This window comes from Centroberyx affinis, unplaced genomic scaffold (genome assembly GCF_046629955.1).
Source record: "Centroberyx affinis isolate AG114_WGS23_722 - 3 ecotype Tasmania unplaced genomic scaffold, CSIRO-AGI_Caff_v1 ptg002066l_1, whole genome shotgun sequence".
Classification (NCBI taxonomy): Eukaryota; Metazoa; Chordata; class Actinopteri; order Beryciformes; family Berycidae; genus Centroberyx; species Centroberyx affinis.
Genome location: NW_027280396.1, coordinates 41,913 through 63,028, shown reverse-complemented (window position 1 = coordinate 63,028; position 21,116 = coordinate 41,913). Strand labels below are relative to the sequence as shown.

The window sequence follows — 21,116 nt, the reverse complement described above, 5'->3', positions numbered from 1 at the left end:
TGGTGAGATTAATCTGAGGTTAGCAGGGCGGTGGTGGGGATTCTCGGTGCTGCAGTGACCCCCAGTGGAGACTTGGTGGTTGAAAGAGGTGTTTGGACAGGGCGGACAGTAATCAAGAGTCAGACTCCGGGGTGACAGGCGTGGTTGGGGTGGTGGGGCTGATGGCGGCGTTCTGGTAGCTCGTTCCGTAGCAGCTATTTGGAGACAGAGAGTTGGGATCCAGCGGTTTGTTCCCTCCGGGACTCAGGAAGGCTCTGTGTGCAGGCGCGGATGTCGGGGCCTCGCTGGGCTTGGCGCCGAGGATGAATCTGGCCTCGTCCTGCTCCTCCAGATTGGACATATCCTTCATCATGGTTTTACGGTAGGAGACGGACAGCTTGTTGGAGCCATCCGACAGCAGGTTGAAGTGCCGGGCAATGAAGACGATGGGGAGAGGAAGCATGGCCACTATGATGAGAGCAAAGCACATGGCCAGCGCCCAGGGAGGGTAGCTCTGGAAACGCTCCTGAGCCTGCAGGCAGAGAGGGTTCAGTGTGGAAGTGTGACTCGGAAAGAAATGTAAAGAAAAAATGTTTCAGAAAATGCTCCTCAGCTTGAAAGGAGCATTGCAGGAGTTAATACACACACACACACACACACACACACACACACACACACACACACACACACACACACACACACACAGACTGACCAGCTCTTGGACCCAGGCGTTGTATCCTGGCGGGTTGAAGGCCATCTCTATGACGGTGGCAGAGATGAGCACGATGAGACACAGAGGAGAGACATACTTCCACATGTAGAAGTAGTAGGCGTATGGTCGGAAACCCAACATGTCCTCCAGATCCTGCATGAACCTGACAGCCACAGAGCAGCACAAGAGTTTAAATAATGATGAAGTCCTTTCACACAGTTTTACACTTTTCACTTCACAAATTTATCATTTTTCTTGCAATTTAAAAATCACAGACACAATCACAGACACAATCACACACTCAGACCCAGACAAAGAGACACAGACACAGACCCATACCCGCACCTATACACACACCCACCCACCCAACAGAAATGTCAGTTTCTGAGTTTCTGAACTGTGGGTTTGTAGCTGGCAGCTGATGTCTAGCTGGTCTCACCTCTTGGTGCCGTAGATCCAAGCAACAGACACATTTTCCAGGATGACCACTATGGTGAGAGGCAGACCAGCAGAGTAATCATCGAACATGGTGACAAAGTAATTCCCTGAGCGCTGAACGAACAACAGGCCACAGAAAAAGGCTACTATACAGCAACACACTAAGGGAAACAGAGAGAAGAAGAAGAAGAAAAAAAAAAAAAAGATTAGTGCTAATTCATAGGAAAGATGAAAAATAGCCATGTCATTATAGAAAACCAATTTGGATCTGTAGATGAGAGAAAGGAGAAATTGGGTGCAATCTATTTTTTATTGCTAGTAGGCTGTTTTGTTTTCTGTTTGTCATTTGCATTCAGGACACACAGGGCAATGCCACAAAGACTAATGCAGCCCATTCCCAAGTGCGCTGAGATCCTTTTTAAGTGCTGAGTAAGTGTTTTGAACTACTAATAGAAAATAGTGGTGAAGACCTGTGAAAAGCTCCTTCTGGACCTTGTAGGTGTCGAGGACGGGGGTGGTGATGCCGGTCATGGTGCCGATCATGCTGCCCAGACCCAGGTTGATCAGCATGAAGAAGAACATGACTGACCAGAGCGGAGAAGCTGGGAAATGGGTCATAGCTTCTGTGAAGGCGATGAAGGCCAAGCCTGTACCCTGGACAGCCTGCAGAGAGCGGGTCAGAGAAGTGAGACGATAAAAGCATGGGGACAGCCGGAGGAGCAGGTGTAAAATAGGTCAAATACAGAGCGCACTCATCGATAGGAGCCTAAGGGTTCGGTCCCTCCCACCAGACCCACCTTGTTGAGCTCATCCTCAAGAAGACAGGGCTCCAGACCCAGCTGCGAGAAGCTGCCCTCTTTCACTGTCTTGATGACTCCATACATCTCCGCATAGTCGGAAGTACTAAGGTGGGAGAAGTTCACATGCGGAGGGATTAGATCATGACTCAGCACATTTGAGTTCAGGTATCCAACGATCTTCTCTGCATTCCTATGAAGACAAAAGGAAAAAAAAACAAGTAAATAGCAGACAACGGTGTGTAGTTGTCAGATTGGGTTCTTGAAATTATTTCATAATTCACAAATAGCGCATTCTGGTAGCAAAAAAGGAATAACTTGTGGGGGCGTTGAACTTACTCTACGACACACTTTTCATTCATGATGTTGGCCTTGAAGCCCAGCACAGCGAACACCACCAGTGTGGCCAGGATGGAGGTGAAGAAGTTGATGAAAGAGACGAGCACAGCGTCGTAATGACAGTTGTTGTCTATCTTGTTGTAGCTGGAGAAGGCTATGACTCCTCCAAATCCAAGGCCCAGGGCAAAGAAGACCTGGGTGGCTGCCTCCCTCCACACCTGGGGCTCCAGCATCTTCTCCAGCTGTGGGACACATCGAGGCAACTTGAATCAATCTGTGTGATTCTCATTTCATCATTGAGTATCGAGGATGGCTGGTGACAAATACAGAGAGGAGGAAAGAGAGAGAGAGAGAGTGAGACATCTGTAGGGAATGGAACCGTTCCCTCAATCTCACCTTGGGAGTGAACATGTGAGCAATGCCATCCACAGATCCCTTCAGCATTAAACCTCTGACCAGGAAACAGAAAAGCACCACATAGGGGAACAGAGAGCTGAAGTACATCACCTGAGAAAGGCGGAGAGGAAAAATATAGATTCATCGATGGGCAATTAGTAGTCTCCTTCAGATTTTTCTCCCTCGTTATATTATCCTCTCCTTTCACAACCGCTCCACCCCACACACATCCCCCCCCCTCCCGCTGAGCCCACTACCTTCCCAGAGGAGGCGATTCCTCTAATGACAGCGAGGCAGACGATGATCCAGGCCACCAGCAGAGACAGGGTCATTTTGACGTTGAGGCCGCCGCTCTCTGCGATGGTACTGGTGGTGTTCAGAGTCTGGCGGTACCAGAAATAGGTGGTGGCTGAGCTTTTGTCACACTCCGGCTCCACAACTGTGCATCGTAGGAGGCGGGACATGGTGGTGATGGTTTATTTTGGGGGGTAATCGGTATGAAGGAGAAGAGAGATGGGCAGATAAACATGTGGAAAGGAGAGAGGAAGGGTGATTTGGGTGTGAGAGGAGGGAAGGATGGGGAGAGCACAGGGAGAAATATAATGAGAAAGAGAATGTTTGCGCAGGGTCAATATCTCAATTCTCTGCTGGATTGCATCTCTGACTTAAATGAGCTAAACAAGGTCATCTCTGTACTTAGTATGCAGAGCATGAACACCCATTCACAACACTTGACGTTTTTTTCTGTGCACATACAGTATATTCTGCTCTTATAGCTCAACCTTGGGAAATGATACATATGCGGCTGGGAGTCAGCAGTGTAACGATTCTTCGAGAGGTGCAGATTTATGCACACATGTGCGCGCACACACACACACACACACACACACACACACACACACACACACACACACCTACACACCTACAAAGGTGTGGCCAGCTCATTCAATCCATCGATTATGAAATCAAGATAGCCTCTGTCAAATTTTGGTTTGGTTAGGTACAAGTTTATGAATTCCTGTCTCTATGATGTTTTGTCCATCCAAGTACTTTGTTTGTGCATTAGATACAGATCTATGAGAAACACCGCATCACCCCCTCATACTCCTTGCAGTTGTACACTGCTGGATGCAGTCCATCGTCCTTCCAGTGAAATGTCTCGCAGTCGGCTTTATACCTCTGTCCTTCAATATCAGCGTCCTTCAGTCTGAATCTCTGCTCCCTTTCTTTCAGTCGGCAGACTCAGAGATGCTGAGTCATGTACATGCTGAGTGTTTCCAGGCGCCCCTGGGGTTACGTTGTTATCGCCTCTAATCTAATAGACCTCCAGAGGAGTTTAATCTGGATTATGTCCATCTATGAAGGAAACTTGTGAGGAAGTTAACACAATTTGGATGATCTGATTCGATGTGCGATTTAGACCCAAGCGGCTGGGCTTGAGGCGAGGCAAAATTTAATCTGGAACTTTGGAGCATGGTGGGTCTATTGTGGTATTATGGTGAGGACAACATACGTTAAGGATTGACTGAAACAGTGCCATAAAAGGATATTGCTTCAAAGATAAAATGACTTAACAGGTTGAGTAGAAAATAATAAAAAAAAACACTAACTAAAACAGTCTATTGTTTGCATGTTTCATTTTAGCATTGTGATGTCACTCACTAGCGAGAGTTCCATTCTTTCTAATTGGGCACTCGCTCCATGGCAGTGGGAACTGAAAGGACTGGAAGAAGTAGAAGATGCTCCAGCCGATAATCACGTTATAGTAGAGACCCACAAAGCCACACACCTGTAGGGATAGATAGATAGATAGATGGATGGATGGATAGATAGATAGATAGATAGATAGATGGTTAGAGAGGGAAATAATTTGTTCTATGACATTTTGCAGTATTCCCTCTGCTATGTGACGTCAGAGCCACGAGACAGGCTGTGTTAACAGAATCTGCAAATATAAGGTGTCTAGTCTATTACACCGACACAAAATTCTAAAATCGGATCTGTAGAGAGTGGAAGAAGAATGCAAATGAGGCACCGGGCTTTGTGCCTGTCCCATGCTGCTGTCAGTCTTCTGAGCAATCATGCCAGCCAGGACATGCGGGAGCTAAATAAGGTCGAGGAAACCATGAATTATTGAAGCGCTCTCTTTCAGCGGCTTCAACGGTGATCTTCTACGAGATATTTATAGTTACTTCTGCGCCAGCAATGCAACTCTAAAGAGAGGCTAACTTTCACTCCCAAACACTCCAATATCTCTCATAAACCAAGAGAGGCAGTTAAGAGGCTGTTGTGGCTACTCTATCCTGTAACTTAATCCTGTTTATGGCTGCTTCTGTTTCATGATTGTCTGGCATTTACATATTATATGACATGTATTGTACTGGCTAGGAGACACAAAAACATATTTCATTCACAGTTAGATGCTAGATTAGCATGTCTCTCCTAAAAAAACAAAATACAAAAAATACATGTTACAAGTTCAAATAAATAAATAAACATATTAAAGAAGCAGATGTGTATTGTTTGTCAGGGGATTCAAAGTGTTTGCCCATGCAGAAAAGAAGGTACCATAATAAATCACATAGACAATGCAATAGCTTGTTTTTCCTGAAACCGATGCACATTCAGCAGCTGTGTTTCTGTTTAACTATGGGATTGACAGCTACTCCCCCATTACAGCCTCCCTGATTCCTATCAGAGGACCCACACATTTTCTCTCCACTGTACTGTTGTCTACCTGCTTTCCTGTGGCACCACTGTCTACAGTCAGCTACTGTATAACAAAGAAAGTATTATCAAGGGTATGTGTTGAGGGTATGTGCTCACTGCAATAGGTATCTATTCTGATTTACACCCATCAAGATGAAAACTAACAAAAATTATGAAAATGAAACAGTACCTGATTCACTTACCATCAAGCTAGACACCCCTATCCCGCCCAACCGGGGACAGACATAGTTCCACACCCCAATGCTCCCACGCCGGATCTTCTGACCCACTGCCAGTTCCAGGAAGAAGAGCGGGATGCCAATGATGATGAGGAGGATAAAGTAGGGAACCAGATAGGCACCTGAAAAACATGGAACTTTATTGAGCTTATATACAGCATTTCAAGGCAAACCCAACTGACCAATCGCAGGCGTGTTGACACATAAAATATGATTTTAAATATCATTCAAGTTCTTTGAAACACCAAAAAAGCTTGTTGAACATGTTGGTGTTGAAAAATTCAGATCTGGAAACTAGAGGTTTAGTAGTTATTTAAACCCCCAATCCTACCTTTTAACAGTACTGTTCCAGCATAGTTTCATATCTACCTCCTGCTATGCTGTCACATATCTTTCTCCTGGCTTTTCTGAATATCTTTACGCTATTTCAAAACCAAACCAAATAATGATGACAGTAAACACTTTAGATCAGTGATTCTCAACCTTTTTCATATCGAAGACCCCTAATTTAGTCCACATTAGGGCCACGGACCCCCATTTAATGAGATTCTGTCTCTCAAACCCAAATCTGAGACTATTTTTATTGTTAGATATGATTTTGTCCAGAATTCCATGACTATCTGTATTGTAGGTAGAGAGATAACAGTGAAACTATGATCAAAACAGTCATTCTTCCACATTCTCTAATTGTGTTAACTTGTTGTAAATGAAATAATGCTGAAGTTTAACAATTCATCAATTTACTGGGGACCCCCTGGAACCACCTCAAGGACCCCTGGTGGTCCCCGGACCCTACGTTGAGAATCACTGCTTTAGATCAAGGATTCATCTAGCCCATGGCCCATAGGCTGGCAGTCAACATCATAAAAGTGTCCTTGGTCCTACATCACATTAGTGTCCTGTCCAAGGTGCCACAGAGATAAAGAGTAACACCATACACTGAGCATAATACGAGTGTCTCTATATTTTTAACACTAGCTCAGAACATTTATTACGGTTTTTCAATCAATATGCAAGAAAAGTGTATGTATCACGTTTGTAAAGTGTAAACAAAACCGGTGACGCTCATCACAGGCAGAGACAAGGTGGAAATAATGTGTCTGGTTAGCTATCCAATCCCATCAAAACAACAGATGATGTCTTCTCTGTTGCCTCTGGCTTTCCACTTGAGGAAGTGTTGCAAACCAACAGTATAATCTCCAGTAGTCACAGTTGTCTCCAAAATGTGAAATATGCAGGTGACGTATCGACTTGCATGTCTGTCAGTATGCCAAACCACATTCACTTTCATAACATTACTGTATTATGTTCAGTGCTTCAATGTGCCACTAATGTGCCCCTAAAACACTCACCTAGGATTTTGTATTGCATTTTGTGTTGTTAATACCACTAACATTACGTTTGTTGGTGGCATTTCATTTGGTATCACGATGTGTGTGTCAGAGCATTCTCTTTTAACAATGTGGTGCAGGAAGGTAAGTGGGCAAAATCAGACAGGCTCTACTGTTATGGTGAATAGCGGCCTAAGTAGAGATTTTACAGGTTGCAGCTTAAGCCACTAAGTAAATATGCTTCATACAGTAATTCAACAGTGTTGCATCAGCTGTGAATAAATTCTTTAAATGAACCTCTCATTTACCAACAACTTGGAAAATATGATATAGTGTTAACTCCCCCCTCCTCCTCTCCTGAAGCCCATCCAACCCCATTGATGATTATTTTTTGAATTTAATTTGAATTAAGAGGGAAGTCTAAATTTGTCCCTTCCCAGCTTAATCCTGGGGAAGGGAGGCATAATCAGGATGCAACTGTGTTTTATGTGCGAAGGGTGATTCATCATCCGGGATGAGAAGACTTATGGTAGGCAAGCATGTACTAATATTAATACATCAAAAGTAGGAATTACATACAGTGGCTTACACATCTCATAGCGGGTGGACTAATATGGCATAGACAGAGTGACGAGAAGGGGAAAAGGGCTAAATAAAGTGAGCTGGAATAGAGAGGACAGTGAGGTCAGCAAGGTGAATCCAGTGGGGCGTTTTGGGCCTTTGCCAGGATCCTCCAATCAGCTGACAAATACTGTGCCTCTTCAGCCAAATCCACTCTATCACAGGTTATTTGAACTGGGGCCAGCTCATAGTATGATATATGGCAAGCTCACTGGCATAAAGAAGTGACAAGGGAGGGAGAATGATAGAGGGTGTTAGACAGAGAGAGAGAGAGAAAGGCATGAGGAGGGAGAGGAATAGAGGAAAAGAGAGGAGTGCCCACTGAGCGATAACTACCCAACAACACAGACCTTTAATGTGTCTGTAATTGGTTGTCAGACAGCAAATTACAGAGTGAAAGATGGCGGTTCTCCAGGTCACACAACCTGGCAGATTGGGAATGAGCCTACTGTCGGTAAATCCTGCCTATATGCAATAAATCAGGACAATGGCAGTAAAGGTAAGCAGGGGGAGCTGATGGGGCTGTACACAATTTTTTTACCTACTATGAACACAGGTTTACACAGTAGTCTACACCTCCAATTACAGGGTTACCGGACAAAAATAAATCCTCAGCACTATACGGACGCATTTATTTTTAATCGAGCTCTTTCCTGTTGACTAGAGTATCAGTTGAGCCCTGGCCAGCCCTACTGGCAGTAGTAATCAATAGTGCAGCTATATTTAGAGTTGGCTGTTTTCTGTGCAATCCAGCTTCTCTCTTGGCAGTGGAGTCTGACTGTAGCGGAAAGGCAAGTGGAACTGCCATTTAGTTCCTGATCATCGGGGTCACTGAGCCACTACAGGTGAGCAGCTCAAACACTCTTCATCTAGCGATGACAAACAGAAAGCTGAGCCGGTACTGACCTCATACAAATGGAAATCAGCCTGCTTGTCATGTCAGTATAATCTCAACAACAAATCACAAGAGTTGGCCTTGTGTTATAGGTTGCAACACATAGCTATGATGCATAGTTCAAGTTTGGATTTCCAATATAAATATAGTTGTTGACTGTGCTGTATGCAACACTGGGCCAATGGAGAGCAAACTCTCTAACTCACCTCCTCCATTCTTTTGGCACAGGTAAGGGAAGCGCCACACATTTCCCAGGCCGACAGAGAAGCCGACCTGGGCCAGGATGTACTGCAGCTTGCTGTTCCAGGCGGGGCGTCCATCGTTTTCAGGGACCTCTATCTGTGGGACTTTCTTCCCAGCAGCTCCTCCTACGTTCAGGGAGCTGTTCTTGTAGTCCAGCGGCTCCTCGTGTGCGAGCAGGTCAGCCACCGACTCCGTGACGTGCTCATGGCTTTGCTCGCGCTGTGTCACCTTGCTGTTCTTAGGCATCAGGGACGCTGAGGGTTGGGAGCTGGGAAAGGGGTGGGGGTGGAGAGAGAGAGCAAGTATGGTAGCAGCAGAAAGAAGTGATGCAGGCAGAGAGTGGAGAAGGTCTGGCCGGATGTTATATGGGAGATGCTGGAGAGTGACAGCAACTGCTGGATTCCAGGTGTGGGCCTCAGTCCTGCATCAGAAAAACAGAGGAATGAAATTGTATTTCAGTGTCATCATCAAAATATAAGCATGAGCATTTTATTTCTTTACAAGGATGCTTTATTAGACACCCATTCCTTTAAAAGTCCACATTTTAAACAAAAGGAGGTCAATTATTTGCCCTTGACATGGCCTGTTTGAGTACAATAATGTTAAGCTGGCTTTGCACCGCTGTGCCCTTAAATAACACTTCAGATAGAGCCATTGACACAATTATTCCCCCATTTAGTGCTTGGTTAAGCTTGTAATAAGACACTGGCTTGTAACACATGACCATGCCTCTCTAGAGACATGAAGGATGTCAACAGAGAGACAGGACACCATTCATCAAACCTGTACCCTGAACTTGGTTCTTTCAACAAAAACTACTCAGCAATGCAATTTAAGGATCATTTAAGGACATTTTTACATTTCAAAAACAGCATAGGCCCTTGTCTCCCACGCAAGTTTTTGGCTCCAAAAATTCCCAATCCTGCAAATTGTTCTACTTAATTTCCCTGTTCTGCAAGCTTAACTTTAGTGAAGCTTTTTCCTGTAAATCCCCTAATCCTCTGAAGCCTTGCAGCAGCATCCTCACCCCTCTTTCACGGAGTGGTTGGTTTAACCCAAACGTAATGGAGGAAGTGAGCATGATGCTCTGAATAAACTGCAGTCATGTGTTCTCCTGATCCACATCACAAGCCTGGTGTAGGCTCATTACTTATTGAACGAGTCGTTTCTCCATTATAAAAATCCACCATCCACTGAAATGCAGAACTACAAAGCCCATGGGATCTGTGAGGGCGGAGGACAGGGGGAAAGTAAAACACAACACTAACAAAAATGACTGATTGTCTATATTGTGATGGCATTGATTGAAAGACTTCTGAAGCCAAATCAGATTAGAGGTGTAAGTATTGTGGTTTTGCCAAAGGAAACACTGGGACTGAATAGAGGTCACACAGAGGACAGAGAGGAGTGGTTCAAACTGGGGTAACATCTTGAGAGACTGTTGGCTGCTACACCTCGAGTGTGATGCAACAGCAGTGATGCACGAGCCTCCCTCGTCACGACACGCCACTGCTTACATCAGTCCCTCCCAAACTCTCATCAGCAAATTCTCCATTAAGAACATTAACCACAACAACACTAGCATAGCTTCTGCTGGTGACAAGGAAGCTTGAAACAATAGTCAACTTAACTCCTTTACAGTAGTATTTGGGCTCATTTGTGTACAGTACCTAATGATGCTCAATACATGCATTTGCTGTACTTGCTGATTTTTTTTTCTTCTTTTTATGTCATAACAGATTTCCTCCTCTGTGCATGTCAAGAGCCCATGATGCAATAATCCACGCCCATTCACAAACTGTACAGGGCAACTCTACATAATCCCATGTGCATTAACTCTAAAGCCCCCAGCTCTGCTTCTGACTTGTCATTCAATCCCATACTGTACGAGACACGTAATATCAATCTGCAGCTGCATCATCCAGCCAGAAATGAGAAATCAAAACACATCAACCCACCCAACCAATAATCCTGCTGAAAAAAAAAAAAACAGTATTCAGATAACTGCATGCAATGTTAAGAGTCTGACTATATGGTGCAATTTCATAGCACTGTTTTCAATGGCAAACAATAGGGTGGAGTAGCAAACGAGAGAAATGGCAGGGGACCAGCAGCTTGTTTTTATCCTCATCCCAGGTCGATGAGAATAAAGCCATGTCCTTGGATGCAGAAGACCCAGATTGACTCTTTCAGCACGCAGTTAAAAACTGAAAATTGATTTGAGAGTCAGGGGATTTCATAACCAAATCTAACGCAATTATAGTGATTACAACCATATCAGCCATGGTGTATCTGTGGTTGTGTCATGTTTACATAACCTGTGTGAATATCTGCCAGATTTGTGTATATTTATTCTCTATTTTGCCTATTCATAAAGTTTCTCCATCCCTTATGACGAGGCATAGCATTCATGTTAGCAGGGTATTTCTTCAGTACCACCGACAGCACTTCTAGTGAAACCACATAAATAATTTGGTCTGATGCTTGCTTATTCTGTACACGTATTACATCATCAGCAGAGGCTGCAATATGGAATCATATATTGTGCTGAACGACAAAAATAACGTAGTTCAAATTAGGAAATGCAAATTAGGCACTGATGTAACTGTACAAGTAAGTAGTTCATCATGAATGTAAGAAGTCCCCAGTTATGATTTCATGATATTTGTCTGTAGCCAAGACAAAGTGTTCAAAATGTGTAATCAACATCACATCACATTAAAGGCTGTCTGATCTGAATGACTTTAAATAATCCTGATGGCCTCTCTCTCTCTCTCTCCCCACACACAAACTAGAGTTGATATTAATGTAATCACTCAAGCTATGCACACTCTACATGAAAGCAGAAATGGGGCACTTCATTTAATTTAATACTTCATTATTGTCATGCATGCATATTTCTCATGTAATGTAAATGAAAATGAAATCATACTTTGCACTGTTAACTTTTCAGCACCAACAAAGGTTGTAAGTATAATATTAAACACTCCTAACTATAAACATACACTCTTACCATCACTCAGACACATTACAAAGTGCAAAACACCTAATTAAAAGTTACACTCTATATGCGTAAGAATATGTTTGTATGAACTATAATTGAATAGACAATAGAGGGGCAAATGCAGAGTGGTTTCCAAATCCAAACCTTAGCCATGCAAACATGCACAATAACACAACATAATACATTTTTGCCCACAAGGTACAACACCACACCCTGCAGGTATCAGCTTCAGCTATCAACCTTGTTCAAATGTCCTCACTAATCGATCCACTAATCGATCCTGTGATCTCTGGTACTAGCATGACCCAACACGACTGTTGGCAACACAAAGCAGACTCAGTAATAAAAACTGAGAGGTAACATGAGCAGAGTAGCAATATGCAGGGCTGAGCTGCTTCACAGTGGAAATGAAAAAGTATTAAAGTATTAAAAAGTCTGTAGCATGGCATTAATAGCCTGCTGGGTGGTGATGATATGCATTTTAGTTTTAATGCAAAAGCCCATTTTATAAAAGGACGAACTGGAGTAGTCTAAATCTGAAGCATTAGGACATCAACTTGCACAGCATTGTTTTTTTTGTCATTAAATCCTCTTTTCACTCTAAAATATAGTTCACACATAAAATGACCAGCTGCACTCCCTGTCTGAAATGTTGCAGCTTGGGTGAAAGAGCTGAATGTCCTCACTAATCAACACCAGATACTCCCAGAAGAGAGACATCACTCCCCGTGTGCGCCCGGTGACAAATTTGGTGCAGATATTGATCGCTTAATATTTTGTAACGCCTCTAGTTTTTACTGCTCTATTATGAATGATGTGACGATTTTAAATACACGCACTCAAGGTCAAATAAGATATGGGATTATTTCAATTCATCTGAGAAAACTAGGACACAGATAGAAGTCTATTTTTGTTCCTCATACAAATTTTACACAATTAGCCTATCCGAAGACAACTTAAAGTGATTCGACAGAAGTGTAGCCTATGTTAAAGACAGAAACGTAGCAATTGAAACTCTTTCTGAAACTCGAGTTTCTGCAGACATTTCTACTGCAAGAGGCTACAGAAAACAGTCTACATCTTTTTTTCCAGGTGATATCACCTATCGAGTTTCTTGCCTCTCAGAGAAGCTCAGTGGAGGAATAATGAAAACAAAATATATTCTTTCTCACCGTGAATCTTTGGAAGCGATCAACAATATCCAGTGTTTAATACCAGCGCAGCTGTCAAAGAAAGCCTAGCATAACTGGAGAGAGACATTAACATCCGCCTGGTGTCACTTCTGTTTCAGTGTGGTACCCGGTGTAGGAGACTGGAGGACGGAGGCTGCTGGATCACATGCTGCTTTGGCTACAATTGACATGCAGGGTGGAGAGTCCAGGGCGCACCGTGACGCACAAAGTGCTATTCATTATCACACTGGCGAATGATCACCTGCCAGTCACTTGTTGTTTGACACGGATCCTCAGGAGACATCCACCCATCAAAGCATCTCTGCACGTGGAGGAGGTATGGTGAGGATATGGTGCAAAACTGTGCGTGGCTTTGTCAAGGTTATTCACTCCTATCCGAGGAAGTGATTGTCTGACGCAGCTTTCGTCATACTCTATATAGGCTGGTCCCAAATGCGTTTTTCAATTGATAAAAAATTCAAGCCATTCACCACAGCCCCGTCAGTATAGTAGGCTACTCAGAAAAACAGCGCACCGCGTCTCTTAAAGGTAACACTCAGTAAGCCTGGTTGTTAATGTCAGAAGAGTCATGAGGTTATGACATCATCACCAATAAAGGTGTTTGTTTTTTTTAATCAAAATTGCAAAATAGACAAGAGATCAGGGGTTTATTTGCTGGTTGAAGCAGTTCATAGCGGAGTATAGAGTTGAAATTTAATGTCCAGACTGACTAACAGATTCTTTGAACAGCAGATGGAAATTATCAAGCTGTTTACACTGGCTGGAGGAGCTGCTGGTTACAAAGGATAAGCATTAATAAATGAAAGATACTCACAGACAATAAAAGGGAGAAAAGAAGGACAGTCTGTACTTGAGGCAGAGGAGACAATATTTTCAGTGCCATTAAACACTTACCTCTCATACCTTGCTGCCTACTTTTCACTGGCACACACTATATTGCTTTGATAGTCTGTAAATCACAATTTTGATAAGAATCCTCTTTTGGAGGGAGAGAATATGCACGTAATTCTCATGATCTTGGGCTATTCTGTTTGTGAACATGGACAACACTCACACAAGTGCCAAGACACTGATCTCTGATACCATCCGACTTTATCTTCCTGATGAAACCTGAAGTGTGTGAGCTACAACTGCTCCACTCCCAATGTGTGGTCATTTTCTATTGAGACATTGGACACATGACACGACTGCCGCAGACACAGCCAGCCGGAGGACCATAAATCATGCACCATCCAGCAGAATATTCTTTAATACCACCGAGATAGGGGAGGTTGATATCATCTTGAGGCCATTTTTCATCCTGACCTTATGGATTTGTTTTGTCCTCTATTCCCACACGTCTACCCTCTTGATCATTTTAATCAGGCCTATTTATTTGCTTCTTTACATTCCTCTGCATCTGTGCAATCAAAACAAACATAATTATCATTATACAATTTGGTCTCAGTGGTGATACACAGCATGGGGTGGCTAAAGGTGTAGTTGATGTTTCAGTGAATTAAGATTTAAACTCTCCATGAGGGCAAAATCCTGCTTAACAAGCTTTAAATAATTTTGAACTGGCTCCAAATGGCAACACAACACACTCATATAAGATATGACCTCTATAAAACATAACTCTTGATGTGTTTTTTTTTTAGTCTCAACTAAAAGCAGCCCAGAGTGCAGCATCCAAAACTTACTGAGGGTCCGTTCTGTCTGTTCTATTTCTAAGGCTGGTCCTTGCTCGCTCTGTGACGCTTTTGACGCATACCTTTTCAGAGCTGACTACTGGGATCAGTTGCCACAGCAACCTCAGGATCATATGACAGACTTTGTCTCATCTCTGCACTTTCCTTTCTGCATTCTTCTCCTGATAAATTGCTTTGTCCTAGTTGGAAAAAAACAAAACACATTCAAAATACTACACACATGTGGCGTCCTGGGTTACTTTTCCTGTTTGGTTGCTTAAACTTTGGCTTCTTCAGTTTTAGTTATGACTAAAGTAACAGAGGGCAGTTTATCTTCTCAGAGTCTTATTAAAACATCACAGGCCACTGTTTCAAGTCATTTGAGGAGTCATTGTACCATATGGATGCCCGCTTCTCCACTGCCATATCTTCTCCTTCCCCAGTTCTCTAATTTTTTGCTTTTTCTCCTTAGTAGGTTTTGGAAGTGTGTGGTGGATTAAAAGTGTTTGCCTGTTGTGCTTTCTCACCTCAGTCTTGCTTCCTCAGCCTCTCGTTCCCTTGTCTTATGTGAGACAAGCCTGACAAGAAATCTCAGAGACAGAAATGATCTCCCATAATATGTTGCATCCAAAAGAAGGTGCCACTGCTTTGCAGGCACACGCAAAATCCGATAATAAATTCTGATTAAGTCCGTTTAAAAGCAAGGATTGAAGGACTGAGTGTAGGGTAAGGGTGTAGGTAGAAACTTATATTATGCCTACCATACATTTAACAACTATTTGTCTCAAGTCATGAGTTTTTAGTCCTAGAGGTGCTCACATTTTAAGATTCTGTTAAGACTGTGAATCATGCAGCATCACACATTAAAAGACTCCAGCAGGATTTTTCAGAGATTTGGTGCTGCATCACCAAGCTTTAGGTACATGTGAAGGATTCTACAGGCTCAAAATACTGATAAACGGACTATGATGTTTAAGTGTGAATGAAGCTACAACATCTCTCTCCTCCACCATCTACTGAATAAATAAGTAATGTTGTCCCTTACTCAAAAACGAATATTGAAGTGCCCTTGACCAAGGCATTAAACCCCCAGCTGCTGCAGGGGAGCTGCTCGGTTGTAATGTGTCATTCAGTGAACCACTTGGCTATACGTTTCTGGATTTATTAAGCTTGTCTCAGCAGGCTGCCGGCCTGTGGGACTGCTGGCACAGTGGTGCTGTTGCCCTCTCTGGTTAGCAGATGACCGGGCGGTCCCATTTGGTTTGGAGGAGCCGGGGCTTTGTTCTGCCCCCCTTTACCCTGTGTCCTCTTACTCATATTTGTTGTACATATTCTTATATAATTTTTGTTCAGAGTTTATGGGAAGGACATAGGAGATTTGCTTCTGCCTGCAGTTTATTTGGCACCAAATATAAAGAAAAAACACAGAAATAACACAACACCAGTGCTTAAGTCACTGTACCCCCTTTTAAGTCTTTAAATAAATGTTCCCTTTGTCTGGTTTTGTCTAACAGCCTGTACAGCAGCAGCTTTTTCAGCCAGTTGTTTTCCCTCTGTCTGTCTTTCTGTTTGTCTTTATCATTTTCCATCATCCGTAGCTTTATCTTTTCTCATTGTCAGGATCCCTCTGTATGGTGTACTTATTCTCACAAATAACTTCAAACATCCTCTATGCTTTTTTCAGTATCTAATGCCTCTTTCATAGCTGATGTCGGCTACCTTTACTCCTTTTTTACGGCACGCAGCACATTTCTATCCCTCTCTGCAAACTGTTCACCTTCACTAGTCTCTACCTTCACAATTTTTTCCCAGCTCATTTGCGGCCCCCATTTTTCACTGAAAGCCTCTTTTCTTTTGTACTCCCCCTCGCCCACTTCCACTCACGTGGGCTCACGCATTCTGCATCTGCACCGCCACATCCGTCCAGTACTTTTCCTTCACTCCAGTCTCATTTATATTCCTCCCTCCCTGCCTCTTCCCATCCCTCCCTCCCTCCTTCCTGTTTCTCCCCTTGTGTTACGCTGTCTGGGTCACTCTCAGCTCCTAAAAAAAGCTCCAGCCTGCATTGGGTTTTATGTTCAGGTTCTCACATGGTACCACTCAGCTAGTCAGTATTCCATTGTGTTTAGCACAATAACCGCTTGAACAAACTGAAACTACTTTTGTGAAAGTGAAAATGCAATACTTCTGAGAGTACTAAATGGATTTACACTCAGTCAAAGCAATTGATGGACCGTTCTGTTTACATTGCTGTCCGCAATCAATACATTGATGATTTAATGATTCCTCTTGTCAAGAGGGTTAAAGCTAATTGATGGATGACCCCTTCTTTGCTAGGAGGGATAATGCTCTCACTGTACGGTTTCAGCTTTGTACTGAACCGTTATAGTACTGTTAAAAACAACAGATAATGAACATATTATTATAAAACACAAACTATTTACATAGACATCACACAAGGTTTATAAGTAGGCTATATAAAGACATTAACAAAGAGCTTTAATTTGAATGGATATGAAGGAGTGAAGCAATACCTTTGTTTTGATTTCACAGGGATCAAAAAACACATGAAACTTAGATATCTGTGATATCTGCACATGTGTCCCCACAGTACTGCAACAACTTTAGCCCTCCTAGTTTCCCAGAGTGCATCAGTGACTGGGGATCTGGTGCTGTGCAGGTGTTCAGACAGAGGAGAAAGTGGGTCATGCTGGGCTGACAGACCTACTGCAGTGCTACACCATATGCCAACCTGCCAAGATGGCCTGTATCTCTTGGTGCAGGTTTTAGTCAAAAACTGTTCTATGAGGGGTTTGTGCTGGTATTGTCATCAAATCAGTATCGATCCATGAATAAAAACAGGTGATATAAAAGAGATAAAACCTGAATACAATTGAGAATCAGTTTGGGAATCAGTCGGTGGCTTAGCTGCTTCCAGTTAGATCATCCTTTATCCGCTGCCACTTACGCAGTGAGACTTTCATCTTGATTGTATTGATTTGACAATGAATTCTGACATGCTGGAGAAAAAAAGGTCCAGCTTATGAAGGCCAATGATAGGTTGTCTTTTGGTTGGTTGACAAGAGAAATGCACAAACAGATCTGTTACTGAGCATCTGTCTCACATGAAAGCCAGAGTGTAGTGGGTCAGGTCATCCTGTTCACCTTATTGCAACAGACAAAAATAGAAACTCATTAAAAACTGTTTTTCCTCACTAATCCTTTGCAGATTTCCCTCTACTTTGACAGCTCATTAACAAAAACCTTTGCGTGCCACTCTGTTGTTGATGGTTATTACCAGATGAACCACATATCTGTTGCAGTACATTTTCTATTTTCATATTTTCATTAAATTCATAGTAGTAGTGAATTTGAGATAGCAGCATAACATACAGTGCAGACTTAACTGTCCAAAAACTGCAAATGAAGTATAATTTTTAGATTATGCTATTTAAAATGTGCTGACAGCACAAATGTGTGGGTGGGTTGCATCCTGAGTGGTTATCTGCTAGTAAACATTTACACACGTACTGCAACTGTAAGCAAATAATTCTCACCTAATATTTTTGCCACTGTTATTATGTAAGTATGATTCTGACGGCTGAATGCTTTGGTTGCTCCATTTGAGCAGGGCAATTGCCCTGGATATTGGGAGGAGATTTAAAGCAGGCAAGTTTCCCCCCTCATACTATCTTTACAGGCACACTTAAACCCATATTAATACTGGGTGGCAGATTGCCCTGCTGCGCCATGTGACGGCCTATAGAAGAATTCCACCAGATGGTCTCTCAAAGAGGGGCCAGTCCAGCTCACAGGGTTGAGGGCAAAGCTCTCGTCCCCATTTTTTTTGGACAACATAATCCTTTTAAAATACTCCTGCAGCAAAGCATACTTTTTTTCTTTTCTTTTTTTAGTAATTATTGTTGGCTTAACAAGGTTGATGCAACAGGGAATTTTATATAATAGGGTCAGACTCACTATATAGTGAGATGAAAAAGTGAAACCTATTCTTAAAAAAAAAGATTGGTAACACATAATTAAAGCAAATGATGGTAGCCTACTTTTTAAAGTAGGGGGCTTCAGTCTTTGTTGGTCACAATGATTTTAGAGAGGGGATCCTTTGTATTTTGGAAATATTGACTTGTGGTAATGATCTTTGTCCAAAATGGATATATATATATATAGCTTTTGGACAATTAATTTTTTGTGTATATGCTGTGATGTGGGACAGAGATAATAGCATAGCCATCATCGAGAAGCATTTAGTCTGTAAGAACCTTGGCTGAGAGTGACTGGATAAAGAAATGCACAACAGACATTGATCTGAGGAGACTGACATTTGCATGTCTAAAATGTGTGTGTGTGTGTGTGTGTGTGTGTGTGTGTGTGTGATGCGTGTGTGTGACACGTGTGTACGTGTCTGTGTGTGTGTGTGTGTGTGTGTGTGTGTGTGTGTGGCACACTGGAACACAAAGCTAGTGGAGAATGAAGTTTATGAATTGATGTTAAAAATATTCTGACAGTTTTTTCTTCCTGTCAGATGAAACATTATTCCTAAAGCAATACAAATTAAGAATGGGACCCCATCTCTCCCTCTGCTGTGGCAGGCAGGCTGTAATCCTGCGCGTGGGAGCGCCCTACATACATGCCTTAACATTTGTATTCCTGTGTACTATTAATACTATCAATGGAAGTTGTGGGACAGCTACACAAATTAACACAATTAACAAATACCCCAGATAGTATGTAGATTTGCATAACATGAAGAACTGTTCAACATGGAATAAACCTTGTGTTGGTGAAAGCTCCAGGACCATTAACCATTCATTCAGCACATGGCACCAACTTTTTCTGTTAAAAGGGGTGTAGACAGTCCATTCACCTGAATTAGTTTTATTATCCTTGCCAGAAGTGCAGGCATCTACATGCACTGTTGTCTCTGAGAGACTGCACAATTTTTTTTTTTTTTTGAACTGCGCATGTCTGAAATGCCCATGGTAGTAACCTTTATAGGCCAGCTGATAGCCCATAAGACAATACTGTGGCTATTTTTCAGTGCAGTTGATTTGGAAAGTTGCCTTTTCTATTTCACATTTCTCTACAATTCAAATTGCTTGTGGAGGCGCTTTGAAAGCTAGCAGAAGATTAATTTAAAGTTCCCTTGTTTCCTGATAAGTTGTGTCATTTTACCACATTGTTTGATTTCCAGTCAGCACTCAGGGAACAAATCTAGTACAAATCTAGGTAGTCTGCAGTCCAGACAGTCCTGCTCAGTACCTTCTTTTCAATGATAGACTGCATTTGTAGGCCTACTGGAGGAACCCCTCTGCCCCCTAGTGGTAAAACAAGGATTCTTTGACTGACAAGTGTTAGTCTCAGCAGACAGCAGTCAGTAAAGACACAACTTATGTGTATTTATAGAATGAATGGGCCTTTTATTTCATTTCTAACACAAGCCTGTTCGCTTTTTTTTTTTTTTTTAAATCAATTTCGACTTCTGAAATTAACCAACACCACATCCCCCTCTCACTGATTTCTCAGGCATCTGTACAAATCTCACCCCCACTTATTGACGAAATATCCCATTAAAAAGTATAGCCTAATGTTGCTGAAATCTGATTGACCGTGCTGCAGTGGCAGAAGGAAAAAAAATCTGAAAGAGAATGGTGAACTTCAGCTCTGAAATATGTCACTCCTCTGGTATAACCTATGGCTGTTTTGTGTGTTTAGTGATCCATTCCATAGCCAGAAACAAGATCAAGTCAAGTCAAATCAAGTCCATCTTTACTAGATATCGAAATGTGTTAATTTATGATTCCACATCAATGTAAATCTTAGAGAAAGAACTGGAAAATATAAAAAAAGATCAGCTAGCACCTAGGAGAAAAGATGCCCCGATGAGAAAAAAACAACAAAACTATCCTATAAACCGTTTAGAAGGATACTATCATCATACAATTTATTATTACACAAGGAGCTTTGACTCTTCTGCACTACACTAAAAAACAATGACAATGGCATTTTAACACAACGCATATCTTACATAATATATAACATATCTTGTATTAAAAAGTCACACAAATATTTGTTGTCCCAAAGAAGACACACAGATGTGTTAAATTGACACATCCTGTTCTAGAGTGTAGTCTACACACCATTAAAATGTGCATTAAATGTCTCTGTGGTCTGTAACACAGACTTTGCAACCTTGACACTTCTCAGGCCCACAAAAATACATTCTATAATGCTACAGTTAATTTATTTCATGCATCTCATTCTATCCAGTATAACTTCCTCACAGGGACACACAGGGACAGGGGACCAATACCAATACTTTCATGGCCAATACACTCACTACACATCACGCTGTTGGATCTTTGTCTACTGTCCACAGTATGCCTTGCACTGTTGTCCTTGCACCATCTGAGTCAGTGTAAACCATTAACCCTGTAAGCTGTCTCTGCATCAAAGTCACCATGTGAATTCCTTGTACATTTATTGTATCTGACTAATAAAGTCATTCTGATTCTGTTATGAGATTCGTATCAGT

General features: G+C 42.3%; 1 protein-coding gene across 1 annotated transcript; it reads right to left on the bottom strand.

Moving 5' to 3' along the window:
* Positions 1-112: 112 nt before the first annotated feature.
* On the bottom strand, positions 113-8,945 carry LOC139654256 (sodium-dependent neutral amino acid transporter SLC6A17-like). The gene is made up of 11 exons (XM_071531343.1): positions 8,663-8,945; positions 5,574-5,731; positions 4,324-4,450; positions 2,919-3,100; positions 2,662-2,772; positions 2,266-2,507; positions 1,927-2,119; positions 1,600-1,792; positions 1,131-1,290; positions 692-854; positions 113-511 (listed from the first exon to the last, which is right to left on the bottom strand). The coding sequence occupies exons 1-11, from the start codon at positions 8,943-8,945 to the stop codon at positions 113-115; spliced, it is 2,211 nt and encodes a 736-aa protein (XP_071387444.1).
* Positions 8,946-21,116: the final 12,171 nt, after the last annotated feature.